A 24,613-nucleotide genomic window follows, 5' to 3' on the forward strand; every position below is an offset into this window, starting at 1 on the left:
TGAAACTTGAAGTTGACATACATAGATCTCCAGCTGACACATTTGTAATCTCTTATTCAGTTCTGCCACATTTCATTCATCAAAAAAGCAACTCCTTCCCTGCATCTTCCTTACCCATTCATGCCCGATCTTACTTATTTCACACCCTCCCACTCCTCCAGCTCACATCCTTTCATTTTTGTTTCACACAGTGCCATCAAGGAATATCTTGCACTCCTGAACACATTCGCCACTTCCACCCTCTTGCTCTCCTCATTCACACCTCTCACATTCCACATGGCCACGCGAATCTACTCATTTGGTTGGGGTCCTGGGCAGGTATTGGGCCCACTAAGGCTCTCTGAAACATTTGCCATGATTAAGTGATTTTAGATAGGGGAATCTGAAGGACATTTAACCTGGCCAAAAATCCTGATTATATGGTTACCACCCAGTGCAGTAAATGGTTTCCTCGGAACATGAAACCATTTGGCTTGTCACTCAGTTTAGAGACCATAAGGCATCCCTGCAATGAGTGAGTGGATGATGGGTGCCCCTACCTACCACCAAGAAAACACTAAGACTTTCACCTTATTATCCAATCATGTACCTCTTCTTAACCAATGCTAAATTATTATAAGACAAATGAAGAAAATTGAGAAAAAAATATATGATACGAAATAAAGAGAAAACATAAAAGGTGTATTGGTGTTGTGGTGAGGAGGGGTATACTGAGATGGTCTGGGTATCTGGAGAGGATGGGGGATGACAACTGGGTGTAGAAAGTGACAAGTATGAACGATGGGGGTAGGGTTGTGAAAGGCAGACCAAAAAAAGACCTGGGATGAGGTCATAGAGTGTGACCTCTGGGATAAAGGACTGAATAGGGAGGCTGCCAGGGACTGAGCAGCACAGACAGCTGTAATTAAGTGACTAAGTCTGACTCATGCAAGCATGTTGGAGCCTTTATAGAGAAAATTAAACAAAATAGACAGACAAGAAAAATGGAAATGGCAAAATAAAGTTGATAAAAAGAGAACCCCAAAAGGTAAGCAAAAAAATGACAAAAAGGAAACAACAAAAAATTGTCTATCCATCTATCTATAGCCAGATCCCATAATGAGTTTGTACTTAGAGAGTTATCTCTAACCTGTTCTTTTTTTTCTTTCTAGGTGAAGATGAACGACACGTGAGTAGCGGCCACACGTGTGAGTATTACACACACACACACACACACACACACACACACACACACACACACACACACACAATGTTTTATTCGCCCCTGTGTAGAGTATAACTCTCTTGTGTGGGGAGGCTCCTCACATACACTCTTCTCAACAAGGTGGAGTCAAAGGCTTTTTGTCTCATTAACTCTCCTTCTGGAACGATGCAGGAATGTAGAAGTGAAAAAAAGAAAGACAATGTGATGGTGTGAAGGATGTAGGTGGTAGATTATTAACCCATGGGGATGAAGCAAGGACGAGATGGAAAGAATATTTTGAAAGCCTGATAAATGGGAATAGAGGGAGCAGAGTGGCTGTGAACATGATTGGTTTTAGGGGTGTGCAGAGAAGGCATGCAGTGCCAGGAGACGTGACACTCGCACAGGTGAAGATTGCTGTGAAGCGGCTGAAAAATGGGAAAGCAGCTGGGGTTGATGACGTGTATGCAGAGATGATTAAGTGTAGTGGTGAGAGAGGAATTAAATGCTTGTTGGAGATATATAAGAAGGCATGGATGAGTGAAACTGTGCCTGCAGAGTGAAAAATGGCTGTGATTGTACCCCTGTAAAAAAATAACAGTGAGTGAAGTGAGTGCATGAATTATCATGGCATAAGTTCACTGAGTGTGGTAGGGAAGGTGTATGGAAGAATTATTACAGAGAAAGTAAGAGAGAAATCAGAAGTCCTAGTAAGTGATAAACAGGGTGGCTTTAGGAGTGGCAGAGGATGTGTGGATCAAATATTTGCAGTGAGACAGATAACAAAGAAAACTTGTGAGAAGGACCATAAGGTGTTTATGGCTTTCATGGATCTGGAAAAAGCATACAACAAAGTGGCTGCATGAGATCAAGTAGTGTCTAGAGTTGTCATTAGGCGACCGAAGCCGATGAATGCAAGCATGTCGATGTCTTTATAATCAATATCATACAATACAAAAGGGTAGCCAAGACTCAGACCCATACATTCTAAAGGGGGCAACATGGGATTGACTATTACCATTTACTCTCTCCTATCTCTAAATGTTTTGGACTATGATAACATGGTCTTGAATCCCTACACTCCAAAGAGGGGAGTAACTCTTACAGCTTCACGTTTCTTCAGGTGGGAGGGTGAGGGTGCAGGAGAGCCAGGCAGTGAAGAGAGCATGGACTTGTCTGAAGGTGGCAGCAGCAGCAGTGGTACCCTTGCCAACCAGTCTCCCCTCTCAGATCACACATCCATCCCACCTCCTATTTACTCCTACCAGCAGTCTGTTCGAGACCCTCTCAGGTTCCCCATGCAGGTAAGACTTTAGTGATACAGACTGCACTGAGGTAATGATAATGTATACATTGTGTGTGTGTGTGTGTGTGTGTGTGTGTGTGTTCTTACCTAATTGTATCTTCACAGGAATGAGTCAAACTTGTACTGTCCCATATATTAAACCATTTTTATCATACATATCCTTAACACTTTTCGTACACGTAAGAGTTATATGCGGTGGCTGAATCGGTAGAGAGGCGGCTTGCAGTCCTGATGGACCCAGGATTGAATCCCGGCTGGGGCAGGGAACAGTTTAAGGATTTGAATTTCCTAAAAAGCAGACTTTCCTGATCTACCAGATGACCCGCCGACATGTCATAAAAGTACCCCCGCTAATACCAGTACACCAGTCCTGTATGAGACAGCCCTAGCATGTATTCAATATGGACAGTGGGTGTTAGTGCCAAAGTGGTGACATGTGGAGGTGTAGGAGGACTACTGGGCCTTGAGATAGGCCACTGCCCCCAAGAAATAGGCCCTGAACCTCTGCTCAGAGTCGGACACGTAAAAAAAAAAAAAAAAATGGTAATGACTTTTGGGCCATTGCTCTGGCACAGTTGTTATCAAACCATTTTGGAGAGTTTGATCTTTTACTTAACTGTTGACCTGGTATGAATAAATCTATACCAGGCAGTATTAAGTCATTAATGTGGGACTGGACAGAATTGACATCACTAGAGAAGATAGCCTGCCATGGAATGTCAGCAAGATAATCAATGTGCCATTGGGTCACCTTGACAGGTTCAGAATAGGGAGGTCTGGGGGGGCTGACTAATGAGGCTTTGATGAGACTGTGGTCAGAGGATCCAAGTGGTGACAGTACTTCTATCCTGTATTGATCTGGATTATTTGTCTGGAACAGATCCAAGAGATGGGCATTATGGCCAGGATTATCTGGTATTCTGGTTAGTTGCTTTACCAACTGTGTGAGATTAAATGATTCTGCAAACGGCTCGCACTCTAGACCAGCATCGTCAATCCTGGCAGAACGCAATAACCATTCAACATTAAGTACGTTAAAATCACCCAAAATGGTAATCTTGGTGCTAAGGACAAAGTTAAAGTTACTCAACTGTGTGGATATGGAGTCAAATACACTGGGTTCTGAAGAAGCATTGGGGGAGTGATAGACTACACAGACACATTTGGTAATATTTAGATAATTTAGTTTACACAGTGAGTAATCAAAATTAGTTGAGGTGAAGTTTAAAACAGTGTCAACTGCATATTCAGATTTGGTATAACAACAGGTGCCGCCCTTGTTACAGAAGTTTGTGAGGAGATGGTAACCAGGAAAACAAAATGGGGAAATTCAGTAGAGGGAGAAATTTGGGGTTCTGTGAGGAACAAGGCTAGAGAGGATATGGACTGTAGGAAAAAATGAACTGAATTCTAATTGGTACCAAAAGCACGGACACTGGCGAAGAATAAGGCTGCACCTGCTCTTCTCCGCTGACAAGCAAGAACAGAATTTGCAACAGTTGCTGCTGGTACAGTCGCTTCATGGCAACCAGGAGGACCCTGTGCTGCCAGCCCTACCTTGCCGGTGGTGGCAATCCGAGATATCACCTCGTTTGCTGATGTTAATGTAGCGGCCATTGGTAAAGGGAATGGAAATAGGAGGTGTGATATTTTACGTGCATATAGTATGGTGTAGACAGTTGAAGGTACTGGTATTAAGAGAATATGCTGGCCTACTCTCTGTGTAAATGAAAGCACTGAAAATGTTCAGCAAAGGGGGATGGTAAGGATCAATTCCTGAGGGCTGGTGAAATGAGGGCTTCAGCTCTCCCTGGCACAAGCTTGCCCTCCACCTCAGAAGTGCCGCCCTGTTCAACTGGTGCTACAGTCTACTCCTGGTAAACATTCAAAATAAAGAGTAAAAAATTAAAATAAGGAGTAAGAAATTAAAGTTTCTTATACAACACTTGAACTTGTTGTGTACAGTAAAGCAGTATAGTGTCAGACAGGTTTTTTCTTTCTTTTAAACTATTCTAATGCTAATACTATCTTCATTGCTAAACAATTCACCATCAATCTGCCTATAGCAAGACACCTTAATCATGGAAAACATAATCACAAATGAATCATCTCCATGTCACCCTGTCCTCTGCCAAGAGGCTGCTCTCTCTTTCTCCAGCTCATATCCCCTCTCTCATATACCTTTCCACCCCATTCCTTCATCTCATGCATGGTCTCCCACTCCCCCTACCCTCTGCCTCACTGACATTCCCTCTCCTGGTCAGTCTGTCATTCTCCATATTTTCAACATGGTTAACCATCTCAGTGAACTGCAGACATTAATGCTGTGTTCAAGCAGAATGGGCGCCTGGTGGGCGCTGCGATGGAGGAGGAGGAGGAGATGTTTGCCCTCAGTGGAGCGGAGGCCCCCATCGCACACAGGGGCACACCTCTCAACCTCACACATCCAGAGTACACCCTACCTGACACAGAGATCTATGAGCCAGAAACAGGTAAGGTACAGTTAGAGACAGGTAATGTATTCCCAGACAGGTTGTGTACAGCCATTTGCAAAACTTTACATCTTATCATCTGCAGCATCCATCTGCAATTCTCATTCCTGTCCTCAGCATCACACACCCGCAGTACACCGTGCCTAACAGAGAAATCTGTCGGCCAGAGACAAGTAATGCACAGTTCCTGACAGTAATACTGATCTTTTTTTTAATGAACATTTATGAGGTACAGACAGACAGAGACAGCGATCTGTGAACCAGTGACAGGTAAGGTACAACCCTCCCTCCTGCCTCCCCAAGTTCTGCATTTAAAAGCAGGCTTCAAGTTTCTACAGGGTGATTCAATACTCTGATGCCTAAGAATAATGCCAGTACAGCACACCACCATTATCCGATGGGGTTAAATTATGGAACGTGGATTGGATAATGATTTATGGGATACCGGGACAATTAAAACATGGGTTTAATAAGGCTATGTTTGAGGCCAAGTGGAACCCACACCCTTCCCCCTCTGTAAAAGTAACAACAGCAACCTTAGACATGTGGAGAGAATGGAGAATGAAAGACTGACTAAGAGGGTGTATGTAGGTGAGGTGGAGGGAGGGAGAGGGAGGGGTAGACCAAGGATGAGGTGGAGGGATGGAGTTGAGAGGTATATGAAGGAGGGGAGAGTGAGTTGGGGGGAGGGTAGTCAAATGGTGGGTGACAGAGCGACTTGGAGGCGTTTTGTCTGCGGCCACCCTTTGCGGGATTTGGGCGTCGGGCTATAGATAAATAGATAGAACCTTAGACTGGTCCCTAGACCTCCTTTAATGCCTTAGCTGACTACTTTCCATCACCGTATCACCTATGAGTATGACTGAAAGAGTGATCAGAGGTTGAGTAGATGTAACACACTAACCAAACAGGTGTAACTAACCTTATTGAGTACCAGGTCCTGTTGAGCCATCATCATGGGTCTCTTTGAGGCTGGGGGATAAGTGGTGTCCCAGGGCACTCACTCGTCATTGCATTTGCTCTGGCAAAGAAGAGAAATCTAGTTGACAGGAATAAATGTTTGTTTTGCCAGACAAAATTACTGTGCCTGCAATTCCTACATATTTATTTTATTTTCTGCAAAACAGCTGAGTGGTGAGTGAGGGATGGAGTGACAGTGGTCAGATGGGGAAGAAGTAGATGCAAGGGCTGTGGCTGTAAACACAGCTGACGTTTGTGGGCATAGGAGTCATAATAATTCTGCTGTTCAGTACAATATTTCCTCCCATATCATCTATCTATCTATCTATCTATAGCCCGACGCCCTAATTCCGCAAAGGGTGGCCGCAGACAAAACGCCTCCAAGTCGCTCTGTCACCCACCATTTGACTACCCTCCCCCCAACTCACCCCTTCCTCCCTCATATACCGGTACCTCTCAACTTCATCCCTCCACCTCATCCTCGGTCTAACCCTCCCTCTCCCTCCCTCCACCTCACCTACATACACCCTCTTAGTCAGACTTTCACTCTCCATTCTCTCCACATGTCCAAACCACCTCAGTGTATTTCTCCTAATCTTCTCAACCACATCCACCCCACAATGTTCCTTCTCTTCTTCATTCATCAATCTGTCCTTCCATGTCACTCCACATGCTCCTCTCAAGTAACTCATTTCCACTGCTCTCACTCTTGACTTGTTTCCCTCTTGCAAGGTCCACGCCTCACTTCCATACGTCAGGGTAGGGATCACAATACTATCATGCAGTGACTTCTTAACTTACACACTCACCTTCCTATTTCTCATCACTGCTTTCAGTGAACCAACAACCTTCCTTCCCTGCTGTACCCTTTCACATACTTCATCCCCCAAAGTTCCATTCTTACTCATCACACTACCCAAGTACTTGAATGTACTCACATTCTCCATAATAATAATGTAGGAAAGAATAAATTTATGGTCTTCAAGAGGAATGAAGTCAATGAATGTACAGTGAGGTAGGATGACGAGGAAATGGAAAATGTGAGTGCATTTAAGCACGAGTACTTGGGTAGTGTGATGAGTAAGGGTGCGAGTCTGGAGGATGAAGTGCTTGAAAAGGTGCAGCAAGGAAGAGAGGTTGCTGGTTCTTTGAAAGCAGCGATAAGAAATAGGGAACTGAGCATGATATTTTAAAAAAGTGCGTGCATGATAGTACTGTATTGTGATGCCAACTCTAACATATGGAAGTGAAGCTTGGACCTTGTTGGAAGGACACAAGTCATGAGTGATGGCAATGGAAATGAGTTATTTGAGAGGAGCATGTGAGGTTACATGGAGAGACAGTCTGACAAATAAGAAAGTAAAAGAGCACTGTGGTGTGGATGTGGATGTGATAGAGAGCGTTAGGAGAAATACACTGGGGTGGTTTGGCCATGTGGAGAGGATGGAGAGTGAGAGACTAATGAGGAGAGTGTATGTGAGTGAAGGGGAGAGGGAGGGGGCAGCTGAGGATGAGATGGAGGGATGGAGTGGAGAGGTATATGAGAGAGGAGGTTTTGAGCTAGGAGGAGGGCAGTGAAATGGCGGGGGACTGGGCGACACGGAGGCCATTTGTTTGTGGTCACCCCTTATGGGATTGAGCCATCTGGCAATAGATAGATAGATGGATAGATAGAATAGTAATATTAATAATACAGTAAAAGTCCTCCAATCCGACCACCAATAATCCGAAAATCCCAATATTCAGAATTTGCCAAGGCAAAAATTTTCTATTTTTTCTGGTGTTTTTCCAATTCTTCTGGGCTATATCTAAGGATTTATCTGGTTTGGACTTGCCCATGGACTTGGATATACGTGCCTTCATCTATTCATCTACACTTCTATGCATTTCCAGTGAGTAAAACAATAATTCATATCATTTATGTGTTTATTTAAAGATCATGTACATATTTGAAATGTTTTCAAAGGCCCCTCTTAATAGTCCTAAAAAAAACAATCAAAAGACCCTCAGTTCCATGTGATTCGTATTAGAGGACATTTACTGTACTGTAATAATAGTAATAACAATACTGATACTAATCCTAATACTAATACTACTACTACTATCTATCTTCCTATCTATCAGCTCCCAGTCGCCTTGATCCTGTAAAGGGTAGCCACAAACAAATCACTTCCACCTCACCTTGTCCCTTGCCATTTCACTGCCCTCCCCTCAGCTCACACACCCCTCTCACATACCTCTCTATTCCATCCCTCCATCTCATTCTTGGCCTCCTCCTCCCTCTCCCCTCCTCCACCTCACTCACATACACTCTCCTCATTAGTCTCTCACTCTCCATTGTTTCCACATGGCCAGTGTATTTCTCCTAATCCTTTCTGTCACATACACATCCACACCACAATGCTTCTTCACTTCCTCATTTGTCTGTCTCTCCATGTAACTCCACATGCTCCTCTCAAATAACTCATTTCCACTGCTGTCACACTTGACTTGTGTCCTTCCAACAAGGCACAAGCTTTGCTTCCATATGTTACAGCAGGTTTCACAATACTCTCATGGAGCGGCTTTTTTACTTCCATGCTCACTTCTCTATTTTTTATCACCGTTTTCAAAGCACCAGCAACCTTTCTTCCCTGTTGTACCCTTTGAAGCACTTCATCCTCCAAATTTCCACCATTACTCATCACACTACCCAAGTACTGTACTTAAACAGACTCACATTTTCCATTTCCACATCATCCAACCTCACAGACCATTCAGTGACTTCATTTCTCTCCAAGACCATAACTTTACTTTTCCCTATGTTCACCTTTAGATTCCATTTCTTATACGCTTTCCCAAACTCTTTCACCAAGCCTTGCAGTTCCCCTTTGTCTTTTCTTAACAATACAGTACCGGTATTATCTGCAAACAACAGAACAGGAAGTTTCCAAATGCTGCTCTCTCTCATTAGGGCTGCACCAGTATTCACTTCCCTACCTTGCATCTCTTTTATAATCCTATCCATATACAGATTGAACAGTGATGGAGTCATGACACATCCCTGTTTGAATCCAACATTCAGATAGAAAAATTCACTTAGTTCACCATCCACACGCACTGCAGCCTTAGCACCCTCATACATATTCTTCACAGCATTCAGCAGCTTCCCATTTACTCTATTAAGTAAAAGTCCTTTAATCCAACCACCAATAATCTGAATATCCCAATACTCCAAATTTTTTGAGCTGGCAGATAATTTTAAATGCAGTAATAAATATAAGTGTATTAAGTGAAAATTAAGTGAATTACAGTAAGTTACTGTTTAGTTAACTGAGTGAAAACTAAGTTATCAAGTGGATTTTTTCTCTGGGCTTTGTCTGGGCTTTATCAAAGGATTTATCTGGCTTGGACTTGCTCTTGGACTTGGAATAACTGCCTGCAACTATTCAGCTACACCTTTATGCATTTCCAGCGAGTAAAACAATGACCCATATTATATTAAGTGTTTATTTAATGATCATGTACATATTTCTAATGTTTTCTGAGGTCCCTCTCAATAGTCAAAAAAAAAAAAAAAAAAAAAAAAAAAAAAAAAGGTGTTCAAAAGACCCTCAGTCCCCTGTCATTCAGATTGCAGGACTTTTACTGTATATTTTTAATATTTTCCACATGCTATGTTTATCCATTCTGTCATATACCTTCTCCAAATCCATGAAGGCTGCATACAACTTCTTTCCCTTCTCTAGAAACTTTTCCACTAAAGACCTAAGGATGAGTACCTGATTTACACAACCTCTTCCCTTCCTAAAATCTCCCTCTTCTTCTCCAACTTATTCCTTTGTTATTTCTCTAACTCTGTCAGTAAGCATCCTACCATATACTGTTCCTATTACACAAATACCCCTATGATTGATACACACTTCTTTTTCACCTTTTCCTTTGTACAGGGGAAAAATTATACATGACTTACAATCCTCTAGGATTCTATCTTCCTACCAAGCCAATCTTCACATCTTCCATATCCATTTCACTACTATCTCTTCCCCATGCTTTAACATTTCACCACACACCTCATCAATTCCTAGAGCTTTCCCCATTTTCACTTACTTCATTGCTTCCACTACTTCCATCCTACCGATCTCTTCCTCCCTTCTCACCTACCTCCTGCTCCCAGCCACTCCCAAGCCACTTATACTCACATTACTTTCATTCTCTATGTTTAACAGTTCCTTAAGGCGTTCTCTCCGTCTACTCACTTTTTCTCCCCTCTCCACCATCAATCTACCGTTTTTATCTTCCACTCTCCTTCTAACTTCTCTATCATGATAATAATGATAATAATAATTATAATAATAATCCATCCATCCATCATCCAATCATGTAATAATAACAATAATAATAATAATCCATCCATCCATCCATCATCTAATCCTGTGTTGCCCCACGAGGAGAGTAGGAGCCCTGGGCAAGGCAGGTTGGTCCTGACATTGATGATGAGTGTGACTGGTCGCACTCATCCCTGAGTGGCATTACATGAGCAATAAACTCCAACCATCCCTTGGATATAAATTTCCATCGGCTCAATCCGATTGGAGTGCCTTAATGACCAACTAAACACAGGCGCCATAATCTGGTTATATAGTTACCACCAAGTGCAGCATTTGGCTTCCTGGTGTACAGGAAATCATTTGGCTTGTCACTCAATGTACAGTAGAGTCACCCACAGACCGAAGGAAGAGGAAAGAAAGACAGAAGAGGAAGGATGGAAAGAAGGAAGGAGGAGAGGAAAGGGCTGGCACCCGCGAGCAGCATTACACTGAATGAGTGGATGGTGAGTGCCCCCACCTACCACAGAATAATAATAATAATAATAAAAATAATAATAATACACCCTTCAGCTTCACACACACCCTGAGTACACCCTTTCTGATATAGAGACAACATGAAAGAGGTTATAATATTCATGCATTATACATACTCTTCTATATATTCTGTATTGTTAGTGGACATGGTACATGTATGATGTTAAGCAAGTTACAGACTGAGTTTGATGTAGTGTCAACTGGATGGAGAAAAGAAAAATGCAGTTTTATAAATTTATGCCTACAGAGGAATGTTATTGTGGTCAACAAAATGTCTACTTATTTATCAACAGCATGCCATCATTATATGAATGGGATGCATCTTTGAAAGTGGGTGGGAATGCTCACCATCCACTCACTCAGTGTAGTGCTGCTGTTGGGTGTCTGCCCTTTCCTCTCCTCCATCCTTCTTTCCTTCCATCCTCTTCTGTCTTCCATTCCTTCATTCTTTCCTTGTCTTTCTGCCTATGGGTAACTTTACACTCCTTCTTCTGTCTTTCTTTCCTTCATTCTTTCCTCTTCCTTCTGCCTGTGGGTGACTCTACACTGAGTGACAAGCCAGATGGTTTCCTGTACACCAGGAAATCATTTACTACACTGGGTGGTAACCATATAACCAAATTTTGGCTCCTGGTGGTTTTGTGGGTAATTATTGCACTCCAATCAGATTGAGCCGGTGAAGGTTTATATCCAAGGAGTGATAGGGGTTGAGCGGTGAAGGTTTATATCCAGGGGATGGTTGGGGTTGATTGCTCATGTAGTGCCATTCAGGGATGAGTGAGGCTGGTCACTCTCATCTTAAATGTCAGGACCAACTGCCTAGCCCCGGGCTCCTACACTCCTCAAGGGGCAATGTAGGATTGGATGATGGATGGGTGGATGGATTGTATAACAAATGATTTTTTAATGAATTTAGTGTTCTAGCAATCATATAAGTGAGGAAATGAACATACAGGTATAATGAGAAAAATGGGCAATGTAGCAGTGAAAAACACCAATGAAAAAAATGTGCTAAATGTTACAGACATAAAAGCATGTGATCATATAAGTCAATTGTAAAAAACAGTCTATAATTCTAACTACCAATCTGTCTAATCTACTTATTCATCCAGTAAACTAAAGCATCAGTCTATCTGTCAATTTCCCTTCCTGTCAACCCCCAGTGGACTTCCCAAGCTCCCCGACAACCCTCCGATACCTGGTGGAGCCTGGCAGTGAGGAGTGTGGGGGAGTGCGACTTGCAGAGAGGGAAGAAACCTCACAGCCACCTGTCACCCCTACAGAGGACGATTATTCTCTCTACACCGCTGTTGTCTCACCCCCAACCGGCCAGGTCACCCTTAGGAAAGGTAAAGGATCATCATTATTCTCATCATCAACTTAGGATATGTAAAGAATCTTCATCAACATCATCACTCTCATTGTCATCATCATCACTATAAACTTAGGAAGCATCAAGGATCCACCACCACCATCATCATCATCAACTTATAATACATAAAGGACCATCATCATCATCATCATCATCATCATCATCATCATCATCATCATCATCACTGCCAACATTATTCATCTGAAAAGGAAGAACGTGGTATTTAAGGTAGAAAATCAGACAAAAAAGGAAAACAGGGATATCATAGGTAAGCAGTATATGAAGAATGATGAAAAAATGGTAATGGTAGACAGTGAAGATATTAAAGATCCCTGGAGAGAGCATTATAACTGTTTGCTGAATGAGGAGTCTGACTGGAACAGGGAAAGTTTAGAGTCAACAGATCCAAAGTTTGGCCCTTGAACTTTGATTGATGCTGATACTGGGAGCAGAGCGATAGGCAATATGCAGTTGGGGAAGGTGGTGGGTGTTTCTGGATTTACTGCTGAAAAGCTGAAGGCCTCAGGAGATATATATGAGTGGGTTTAGTTGCTGATTTGAAAAACTCAATTATATATCAGTGTGTTGTTCCAGATGACTGGCTGAAGAGTGTGACTGTAAATGTGTACAGTAAACTTTCAGTTATCCCACATAATTCAGCCAAGCCCTATGCCAAATAAAGTGAAACACCAGATATTGCATAATACCCTCCATCGGCTCGACATTCAGCGTTGAGCAGGATACTGTGTTACTATCCCTGTCGACCCTCTATCCTAAAAACTTTCCCATGAATGATATTGCTTTAACAGAGCTGAGACAGCAGCGCCAGATACTGCCTTCAGCCATATATTGTGATGGCAGATAACTGAAAGTCAGTATCATCCAGACCTCTTTTCCCATACTAGGGCAGGGTGAGGAGCAGCAATGTCTAGACAGCCCAAATTTGCCCAGTACAATGGTCCATGCTTCCATTCACTCATCATTCAAGCCTCCAGAATCCTGGATCTATCTGATACGTTAAAAACATTCACCACACTCTGTAGTTTCACATAAACGTATCCAATATAATCACTCTGGATGCTGTCACGTTAAAAAGGGGTGCCAAATCCCTGATCATGAGCTTCTTCTCACAACATTCATCAAGCCAGCTCGATCTCCTGTCAGTTACCTAGCCTCACTGACTTCCATACCTTTCTTCCTCACACACTCATCCACCATACCCCTCCACCTTCTCCTTGGCCTACCTCGCCTCCTCCCTTCATCAAATTTGCTCAGATATACCTTTTGCACCACTCTATTGTTATCCATTCTCTCCATATGACCATACCATCTCAGTGCACTCTCTCTGACTCTGGTGTCCACAGACTTCCTCACTCCACATTGTTCACGAATCATTATTTTGTATCCTATCCACTCTCTGTACTCCACATACAATCCTCAGCAGTCCCATCTCTACTGCTCTCACTCTTGACTTTTCATTTTCATGCCACACCATACTCTCACATCCATATGTTAAAGTTGGCACGAACACTTCTTCATGTTAGCCTCGCACAGCTGCAACACTCAAGCCTCTGTTTGTTATCAAGGTCTTAATAGCACCAGCTTCTTTACTTCCTTGTGTCACTTGACTTTCCACTTTTTTTGCACATTTTCCTCTCTTTTCTATCACTGTACCCAGGTACTTGAACTCTCTCACCAATTGCAGTCTTTCTCCATTCACTGTAACATCACACTGGGAGTCACCTTCTTTCTCAATAACCATCACTTTACTCTTTTCTACATTTACTTTCAAGGCACGACAGTCACAGACATCTGCAAAACTCTGCACTAGTCTACTAAGTTCTTGTCCAGTATTTGCAAGTAGTACTCCATCATCAGCATACAACAAATTTGAGATATTCCATCCATCACCATTCAGTACCAATGCCATCCCTCTCTCCATTACTCATGTTTTTACTTCTCTCATCACCCCATCCATATATATACTGAACAACCATGGGGACATCACACAACCTTGTCACACACCCACACCGATCATGAACCATTCACTTAGATGCCCATTTACCCTTACACATGCTTCATTGCTGTCATAAAAACTCTTGATGGCACCTAGCAGTTTCCCAACTACATCATACATGTGCAAAATCTTCCATAATCCTTCTCTATCTACTTTGCTGTATGCTTTTTCCAGATCCTTGAATGCCATAAACACCTTAAAGTCCTCACAAGCCTTCTCCACTATTTGTCTCACTGCAAATATTTGATCCACACATTCTCTGGCACTCCTAAAGCCACCCTGTTCACCACTCACTAGGACTTCTGATATCTTTCTTACTTTCTCTATAATAATTCTTCCAAATACCTTCCCTACCACACTTAATAAACTTATGCCACAATAATCCTCGTACCCACTTTGCTCAACTGCCGGTGTACAATCACAGCCTTTTTCCAATCTGCTGGCACAGTTTCACTCATCCATGCCTTCTTACATATCTCCAAAAAGCACTTCATTCTGCTCTCTCCACTACACTTAATTATCTTTGCATACACCTCAGCTACTTTCCCATGTTTCAGCCACTTCACAGCATTCTTCACCTGTGCAAGTGTCACGTTTCCTATCACTGCATTCCTCTGCGCATCCTCAATCATGTTTACAGTGGCTCTGCTCTCTCTATATTTATTCACCAAGCTTTCAAAATATTCTCTCCCTCTTGTCCCTACTTCATCCCCATGGGTTAAAAATCTACCACTTACGGCCTTCACTCTTTCACATTTCTTTCCACTGTCACTTCTACATTTATGCACCTCTTTCCAGTATAACTTTCTATTTTCAGAGCAATTTGCATTCATTTTTCTTCCTTGATCATCATTTATCTCCTTTTCCTCTTCACTAGTCTCTTTACGTGCTTCTTGCACTCAATATATTCAGTTCTTATTTCAATTGAACCCCTGTCCTTTAACCACTCCAGCCACTTCGTTCTCTTTTCCTTCACCGCTCTCTTAATCTCTTCACGTCACCATGCCGTACCTTTCTTCTTTGTTGTTACTCTTGCCACACCACACACCACTTCAGCATTCCTAACTAAGCAATCCCTATATGCATTCTACAGGCTGTCCGGATCCATTTCATTCCATTATACTGATTCTAACTCCTCCCCTACTTTGGTCCTGTATTCATCCATTTCTGTGATCCTCAGATTCTCAACTTTCAGACTTTCTCCCTGACTGCTCCTCTCTCTCCTGGTCCACCTCACTCCTTTCAGCTTGATCTTGCATACCACAATCATATGATCTGACAGACCACATCGTCCTCTTACTGCCTTCGTATCAGCAACCATTCCCAGCATCGACCTCCACAAGCACATAATCAATCAGGCTTCATTCAACTTGATCCCCATTCCCTCTATACCATGTATATTTATGTGCATCTCTGTGTTTGAAATACGAGTTACAAATGCAGGACCTTCTTTCCTGACATATATCCTTCAGTTGCTTCCCGTTATCAATTTCTCCTGGTACTCCATTACAACCCATTATGTCATCCTCAGGACCAGTGCCTACTCTTCCATTCATATTGCCCATTACAATCACTTTCTAGCTCCTAGGCATTTCTCCCACTGCTTCATCCAGCTCATTCCAAAACCTGTCTTTCTCTCTCTCACTCCTGTCATCACACTGTGCATATGCTAGAATCACAGTGGCAGCCACTTTCACCTTCTCAAACTTGAACATGACATACATACATCTCAAGGTGACACATTTGTAATCTCTCATTCCATTCTGCCACACCTCATTCATCAACAAAGCAACTCCTTCCTTGCATCTTCCTCACCCATTCATGCCTGACCTCACACACTTTACACCCTCCCACTCCTCCACTGCACACCCTTTCATCTTTGTTTCACACAGTGTCATCATGGCATATCTCGCACTCTTGAACACATTCACCACTTCGCCCTCTTGCTGTCCTGATTCACACCTCTCACATTCCACATGGCCATGAAACCTGTCCATTTGGTTGGGGTCCTTGGCTGATATTGGGTCCTCTGAGGCTCTCCAAAACATTTGCCATGATTAAGTGATTTTTGATAGGGGAATCTGGGGTATACTTAACCTTGCCAAAAAACCCAGTTATATGGTTGCCACCCAGTGTAGTAAATGGTTTCCAGGGTACAGGAAACCTTTAGGCTTGTCACTCAGTGTAGAGACCATAGGGCATCCCTACACTGAGTGACAGGATGATTGTCCCCCCCATCTACCACAAAAGTTAACTGTATATATCAACAGTATATTAGAAACAGAGATACAATGGTACATTATATCAGACACACAGATAAAATCTAGGGGGGCCTACTTAACCAGAGAGAATACGGGGCTATGTGTATTTATGAATCCAATCCCAAGGTGGGATTCTCAAACACATTTGCAATCGATTCCCTGTTATAACTTATATGTATTTTACAGGAAGAACCAGAGATATGAGAGATTCTTTACTGCCCGTTTCTTGTTCTTCCCTCAAAAAATATACTGTATATATTAACCTACGATAATATCTCTCATAACCAAGATTTCTTTTTCTGGGAAGAACAAGAGACATGGGAAGACACTGTACTGTCCTTTCTTTGTCCTTCCTGGGAATACATATCACAGTTATAACAGGCCCTTGATCATAAATACAGTTATGTTCAAGAATCTCACTCCCAGTTTCTTATTTTTGAGCATCTCTTCTACAGAGCGTCCGTCAAGCTTGGAGGTGACCCGGAAGAAACGTTTGACAGTGACAGAGGAGCTTCTGACAGTGGCAGTGGAGGACGACCAACACTCCCTCTCCTCCCTCAGCCAACACACCAATGACGATGATGACGACGACGACGATGACGCACAGATGCTCTCACATGATGAGTTCACTGATATGCTTACGCCAGATGACATAGACACACCGGATGAACTAGAGGAATCCATCATGGAGCGTGAGTTTTTTTTCTCTTTTTCTTTATGTGTTAACTCTGGGCAAAGGATTAACAGCCATTTCATCGTGTCTGACCATGGGCACAGGCTTACCTTAACCCATTCTGTTACATCAAGCAGTCCTCCTACATTTTGCATACCTCCATAATTATGTCATCACCTGGTCTGAATATATCAAAGGGTTATATGAAATAATGACAATCACGCACAGGTGCTTTCACAAGACAAGTTCATTGATGATGCAGACACACTAGATGTACGGCAGGAATCCATTATGGAATGTAAGTATTGCTAAGAGCTGTTTGGTTACAACAAAAGGTTACATGAAAAGAACCTATGTGACAGTGATGAAGATGATACACAGATGCTTTCATGTGGCGAGTTCACCAATGTGCTCACCCGTGTTGACACAGATACACTGGATGAACTGTGAAATCCAGGGGCATCTGCAGGATTTTTTGTAAGGGGGGGCAAAATAAAAGAAATTATACATATATGTGCCGACCGAACATATAATTCACTATAAAATATAGTATCAAGATGTACTTAAATTGCAGACGAAAAGTCTTCATATGCTGATGTGCTATAACTCAAAGGAACGAAAATATACGTGACGTCCGGAAAAGTTCCAGACACACTTTGGAATTCTAAGGTGGGGCAGCTGCCCCCCTTGCCCCCCTCTCCAGACACCCATGGTGAAATCCATCATGGAGTGTGAGTATTGCTGACTGACAATTGGTCTGGCTGTATCAAAAGGTTGCATGGTTCTGGATAGGGATGGCTTCACAAGGTGACACCAGTGTAATGGGGTGATACTACGGCCCAGTTATACAAGCCCTCCCAGTCTTCCTATCCCCTGAAAGGAGGAGGATTGAATGCAAGGGCAACTTCAACCTGCAATTTACTGGGTTCTTGTCCTTTTTTTTTTTTTTCTAAACAAAAGACAAACAGAGGAAGGAAAAACCAAATAAAACAAAATATCATACACCAAATTACAGGTATCCTCCATTCATAAAAACTCTGCAACAGTTTGACTTAAACTGCTGAAGGCTGAAGTTTGGGGGAAAAATCTGGGGAATCAAGTTCCAGAGAGAAGTAGTTTGGAGAATAAAGGAATTCTGATACGCAGAAGTTCTACAATATGGCAGTGTGACAGTCAAATCATGGTGCTACCAGATGCCCATGTAGCACAGAGGAATGTATGGAGAGGTGGCACAATGGATGCAACTTTGTCTGAGAATTTGCCATAAAAGTATCTGTAAAATAATTCAAGGGAGGCAATACTTTGTCTTACTTGTAAGAGAGGTAGTTAATTTATAATTGCAGGATTATTAATTATTCTTATAGCTTTGCTCTGAATTTTGTCCAGTTGTTTTAGTGGAACATCTCCACATCCACTCCACATGGGAAAGCATTATTTATGCTGAGACTGCACATGACTTGCAAATTACAGCTAACTGCTCATTAGGGTAGACATTATGGATTTTGTATGAAAATCCAAGTTTCTTTGAAACAGTTTTATAGCATGTGACCTTGCATGAATTTCATGAATCTATAGTTATTAGGCAGGAATGCGTCCCCTTGGTTATTCACCTAAAATAAATGCACTACAGTGATAAGTTCCATAATATCACAGTTTTTTCCATGCAGCCAGTAGGATATATAAGGTACATGCACAAGCAAAATGATGCCATGTTTCCTCTCGTGGAATCGTCATACTATACAGGGTTGATCATGGTATTACTTATGTTTTATATGAACTGGCAACTAAATTAAGTGCCAAAACTAGCTAATTACTTTCCTACAGTTGCTGATAACTGCTGAAAAAAGATATCAGAGATGTTCGGTAAGCTTTGTAACAATATAAATGTCTCAACCTGGATTCTAACAATTTGTCAAAGTTTCATGCCTGAGAATGATGATTATGTGCCTTGTTACAGAGCTTGTAATCACATACCACTCTCATGGTAGTATCTCCCGAGTTGATGATAGCCATCCATCTACTACCGAAACAGGGAAATTGGCAAGTGAGCTTTACAGGTGACAAAAGAACTTTAACACTCAATCTTTCTGTAACTTACAGTGGCTTTATTTGGGGGGGGGGGGGGAAATGCTGTTGTTGTGCCATCATGCTCATCTGAAACATGAACCCAGTGGACTGCAGGTGTACATTGTCCTTCCCCTGCAGTCCATCAACCTCTTTTCAGGGGATAGGATGAGAGTTCAGGGGCATTAGCATTATCAGGCAGTGGAGTTGCCTGGTTATATCAGTGACACAACATGAAGACATCCCTTCTCAAAAAAAAAAAAGAAGAAGAAGAAGAAGAAAAAAGAATAGATAACAAGACCCTTCTATCTTGATTCAGGTCTGGGTCCTCAGCCAAGGATAGAGCCACTACCTGAGTACACAGCAGTGCAGGAAACCAGTGAGGAACGGTCATGGCGATCAGTTGTCATATCTGGAATTGAACGGAGGATTGACATGAAGGTCAGTACATCATCATTTATCCATCATCCAATCTTTTATTGCCCCACCAGGAACATAGGGACCCTGGGTTGGTCTACTTAATTCCTGATTTTTGAAGTGAGAATGACCAATCTATTGTCCCAGAATGGTATTGTGTGAGCAGTTAACCCCATCCACCCATAGTACGTACTGTACACCTTTATGAGCAACATCTGCTTGGATACTTTCAGTCAGTATATCTGTATAACCAAATGGTTTTTGGTGGTTTAGTGGGTTAAGGCACTGTGACCAGATGGAGCCTCTATGGGTTTCATCTGAGGAGGAAGTTGGGGGCTCTTTGCTTGCACAATGCCACTCACGTGAAAGTGGGGCTGGTCACCATTGCCTATAAATATTAGGAATGGGTAGCCTTTGCCTGGGCCTCAGGACTCCTTTTTATATGGGCAAAATGGGATTGCATGATGGTACATTTATTGCAAGAAACGTTAAATGACCCGAACAGAGAAAGGCTCAAAGTAGGGCTAAAGATGAACTGGACTAAAACTACTGTAATGTGTAATCTTCACATACCAAAGAGCATCATCAGTATACCAGAAGAAATTCTTGAAGTAGTCAAGGAGTACAGTTACTTGGGGCAAATACTAAAATTAATGATAGACCCTTGGTTTAGGTTATCAAGAAAAAGTCTCTGTGACTCAGACTTCACCCTGTATACCTCTCTTCTAGCCCTACGCTTGGCAGCCAAGTATTCCTCCTTGCTACCATCCTTCTTCCATTCCCAGAAAAGTCTTTTCATCTTAATTGCAGCTTCTACACCCTCATCCCACCACCAAGCTACTTTATGTCTTGGTGGTCCTCTTGCCCAACCACACATTACATCAGTAACTCTCAAGAGATTGTTCTTAAGGGCTCTGTACTGTTCATTACCGCCTCGGTCTACGACTCCTTGTTCAGCCACCACTCTCCTCATCTCGCTATAGAAGACATCCCTTACTACTTGATTTTCCAGCTTCCATATTTTCCTCCTAGGTACATAAGTCCTCTTTTTCATCACTTGTTCTTTAAACACCATATCACAAATCAATAGCTTGTGCTGCAGCACACACTCCTCACTTCCTCTCTCTCTCTCTCTCTCTATATATATATATACAATATATTGTGCATATACAGCAAACTCTCTTGTATGTGCTGCCACATCTTCTAGAATGCATCATTATCTGTCACAGCAAATGGAGGCAAATTTTAAAAAACTTACAGGATGCTCAAAATTAGGAATCCATGTCATCCGATGAGAGTCCTGCCCCTCAGACACTGCCGTAAGTCTCATCACCAAAACACTGCTTTTGATGTTGTGAAATTTGGCAGTTTTCTAATTTGTTAACTGTATGTCGCTATCTTTAGCTTTCTTACGTTCAGCATTAATTATATAAATTTTCCTCGTCTTCAATACGTTTCATACTCATATTTTCTAGGGTATCTCATCCCAAAATGGATGATGTGTTGGTTCTCCCCCCCTCTCTCAAGGCCATCACTCTCTCTGTAAGGATTGTGACTGCAAGGTGGAGTCAGAATCCCAGGAGCATGAATGGTGAGTGAATGAGAGTGCAGCCTAGTTAACTAGGCAGAAATTAGATAGTTCTCCCTCTAGTTTATTAGTGTTTTTTATTGCTCTCTTAACCCTACCTCACCCCACCCTTGTATGGGAAAAGAGGTTGGGATGATGATGATGATGATGATGATGATGATGATGATGGTGATGATAATGTTGCAGGTGATTGAGCTGTACAAAAAAGTGTTGAGCCACGGGGGTTACTATTCAGGGGCTAATGAGGCCATCATCGTCTTTTCTGCCTGCTTCCTCCCTGACAGGTCACGCAAAGACTATGATTATGTCATGGACAACCTCTTCATGTAAGTTTTCTTCCATCTTGAATGAAATTACTGTATTTTAAAATAATGTAGGCCTAATGCTGGAACAGTGATTTATATGGAAATATAAATAAAGTATCAGCTACTTTTATATGACTGGTACTGCTAACTTACACAATGGAAATACAAGTACAGTATATGAAACTTGTATAAAGTCTTAATAAAATATATAAGTGAAACTTATCAAGGGTGATCCATGTATTATGCAACCATAGTTCATGTGTTGCTGGGACAGCTCAGTCAGCAATACTATATCCTTTTAACTCTAACTTGGCCTAAAACTACCATGTCAACATCATTAATGATGAGTTGTAACAATAAATTAACACTAGAATATGATGTCACCTATAAAGATATGCTATGAAAAGGATGTTCAGGTGTAGTATTGTCTTTTTCTCCCACTAGCAACATGAAATAAGCCACTAAAGGACAAAAATCTGAGCCATGTTATAGTAAAAATAGTATAGTGCATACCCTGCATCATTTTCTACTTCCCATAGCCTTTTTCATGCCTTTTACTGTTTATTCTATTATGTTCACTGACTGTACAGTTAATTAATAATTTCATGAGGCAGCCAAAATGACTTTGTTCCTCACATTAGTAGACAGTCCTTCCTGCAACAGACAAGACTGGAGAGCACAATAGATGGACCACCTAATACATTAATGGCACAAAGGTATATGAAACTTATATATTACTTGTACAGGTATGTGCTGACAACACTAGACCAGTTAATTGCAGAGGACTACATACTAATCTATCTACACGGGGCCATAACACGAGACAACATGCCTTCCTTTGCATGGCTTAAGGTAATTATTATGCAATGTATCATGTGATGGAAAGTATTATGAGAAATACCTTGAGAAGGTCTGGCCATTTGGAGGGAATGGAGAAGAGACACTGACTAGCAGAGTGTAGGTGAGGTGGAAGGGGATGGGGGAGGCTGAGGATGAGATGGAAGGAAGGACTGGAGAGGTATATATATCATATATATATATATATATATATATATATATATTCAAGTACAGTAATCACTCCAATATCCGGATCAATAGAGCCATCGGTAGGTTCGGATATTGGTTTTGTCCGGATATTGGGCCCCAGCTTATGGACTTGTACTTACGGACCCTAACACAGAGAAACACCTATACAACTCCCTCCGGACATGCATAGCACATATTTAACACCCAAATCACACCAATAAGGCACATAAATGACTGAAATAAATGCAATAGACACATAAAATGTGGGTTTAGAAGTATGTTCATACATTAATAAACATTCTGGTACTTATGGACTCTAACCGAACCTAACCTAACCGAACCTAACCGAACTCTGAAAAACACATTCCTACTGCACATGCATGAGGTAAGTTTAGTATGGAAAGAAGTACAGTATGACACTTTCTGGTAAGTATAGTATGGGAAAAAATACAATATGAAACATTCTGGTAAATATAGTATGGAAAATAGTACAACATGAAACATTTTGGCTACTTACAGCAAGTCCCTGGCCACCTCGATGAATAACCGCCTCCTCTCGGACTCTGACAGTAAGAACGATTTCCTGAAGCACTTGCACTACACTCTTCCTGAAGTCTTGCACTGAACTTAGTCACTAACACACAGAAGTCCGTTCTTTTCACAGTGTTCACTTTAGTCCAAATAATGTTCCATTAAATTTAAGTGTTGCACATTAACTTTTCCCAAGTTTTTTAAGTTTCCAAAGCCAAAACAAAGAAGGTTAGTTACGTTAAATTTCTTTTCTACTTAGTCTTTTCTCCCAACTTGAAAACCTTAACACAACACACCGTTTTTTTCACTGCACAACACTCAAAATTCCCGTGTGGTCTAGTGGAGAAGTTCTTGCTGTTTATTCACTGTCAGAGCCCGAGAGTATCACTGGCAGGCGTCCAAGGGATGCATCGGTGGGTAGTGGTGATGGCGTACCGACTACAGAAGACTCTGAAGACAGCCGCAAACTCACGTCGAGCGGTGACTCCACTGTAGCTGATGTGCTGGGCTGTGGCTCGGAGCATGAGGGCCTGTCTTGGGGAGGCAACGGAGTGGAACCAGGGCTTGGCACAGCGGGGGTCACGGGCCTGAAAAAACTGTCAATCGTTGACTGACGCAAGGACCGACGATTCTGGCGATTGATGATGCGCTGCCGGAAAGTACGCACTTCCTCCACGAGTCCCAAGGGCCCCATCTCCCTGTCGCAGTCCGGGTGTTCCAGGTAGTCTAGGACGAACTCTAGATGTTCCCGGAGTGCGCTCAGCTTGGGGATGGCTGGAGTAGTGTCCTGCTGGGCGGAGTCTGCATCATCATCGCCTTCGTCGTCGGAATCTTCAAGTTCGGGACTGACACCAGCAACCGAAGACGCGATCTCGATATCAGATAACGTCTGATACCCAGGATCGCCCTCGTCGTCGTCCAACCACTCACGAACATCGTCCACATCAACATCGTCGCCGTGCGTACGTAGCCGTGCATGGAAGTCATCCATGTCAAACCCTAGGAAATCGTACTCCACATCTGTTCCGAGAAGCAGACGAGACGAACCATTTTCAAGAGTTTTCACAGGGACTTCCTTCCATGCACTAGCCCAGTTGTACAGCGCAGACTTGATGTTGTAGCGGCGAAGGTTTTCCAAAGTCCGCTTGCCTCGAGTGTCACGTCCTTCCCTGCGCTCGTCCTCGTCCTCGAGAACCACCATCACCTCGTCCAGGAACTTCCGACGGTACAGGCGCTTTGTTGCCACGATCACTCCTTGGTCCATTGGTTGAATGAGAGCAGTCGTATTAGGTGGCAGAAACATGCACCTAATACGGCCATTCTCAGCAACCAAGTCCTTGTCGCACGGGTGGGCAGGTGCATTGTCGAGGAGAAGGAGAGCCTTTACCTGGTCGCGAGGAATTCCCAGTGTCTTCGTCTGGTAATGTATGACCTCCTTGACGAAGTGATGGTGAAACCAGTCTTTGAAAATCACAGCTGTGAACCATGCTTTCAAAGAATGGTACCATACGACAGGAAGGACATCCATCACCCCACGAAGGCACCGAGGCTGCTTTGCACGGCCAACAATAACG

At 42.5% G+C, this 24,613-nt stretch overlaps 1 protein-coding gene across 1 annotated transcript; it reads left to right on the top strand.

The window, feature by feature from the left end:
- Positions 1–1,152: 1,152 nt before the first annotated feature.
- LOC145389838 (uncharacterized) lies at positions 1,153–22,334 on the top strand (the record flags this gene model as incomplete). The annotated part of the gene is made up of 8 exons (XM_080264974.1): positions 1,153–1,168; positions 2,307–2,487; positions 4,828–4,981; positions 11,949–12,134; positions 16,891–17,127; positions 19,492–19,613; positions 21,364–21,503; positions 22,229–22,334. Coding segments are annotated over exons 1-8 (1,137 nt in total), but the record flags the coding sequence as incomplete, so codon positions are not given.
- Positions 22,335–24,613: the final 2,279 nt, after the last annotated feature.

Source organism: Coenobita brevimanus, unplaced genomic scaffold (genome assembly GCF_032717465.1).
Source record: "Coenobita brevimanus isolate Jiangsu-jjx unplaced genomic scaffold, ASM3271746v2 jjx.HiC_scaffold_2540, whole genome shotgun sequence".
Classification (NCBI taxonomy): Eukaryota; Metazoa; Arthropoda; class Malacostraca; order Decapoda; family Coenobitidae; genus Coenobita; species Coenobita brevimanus.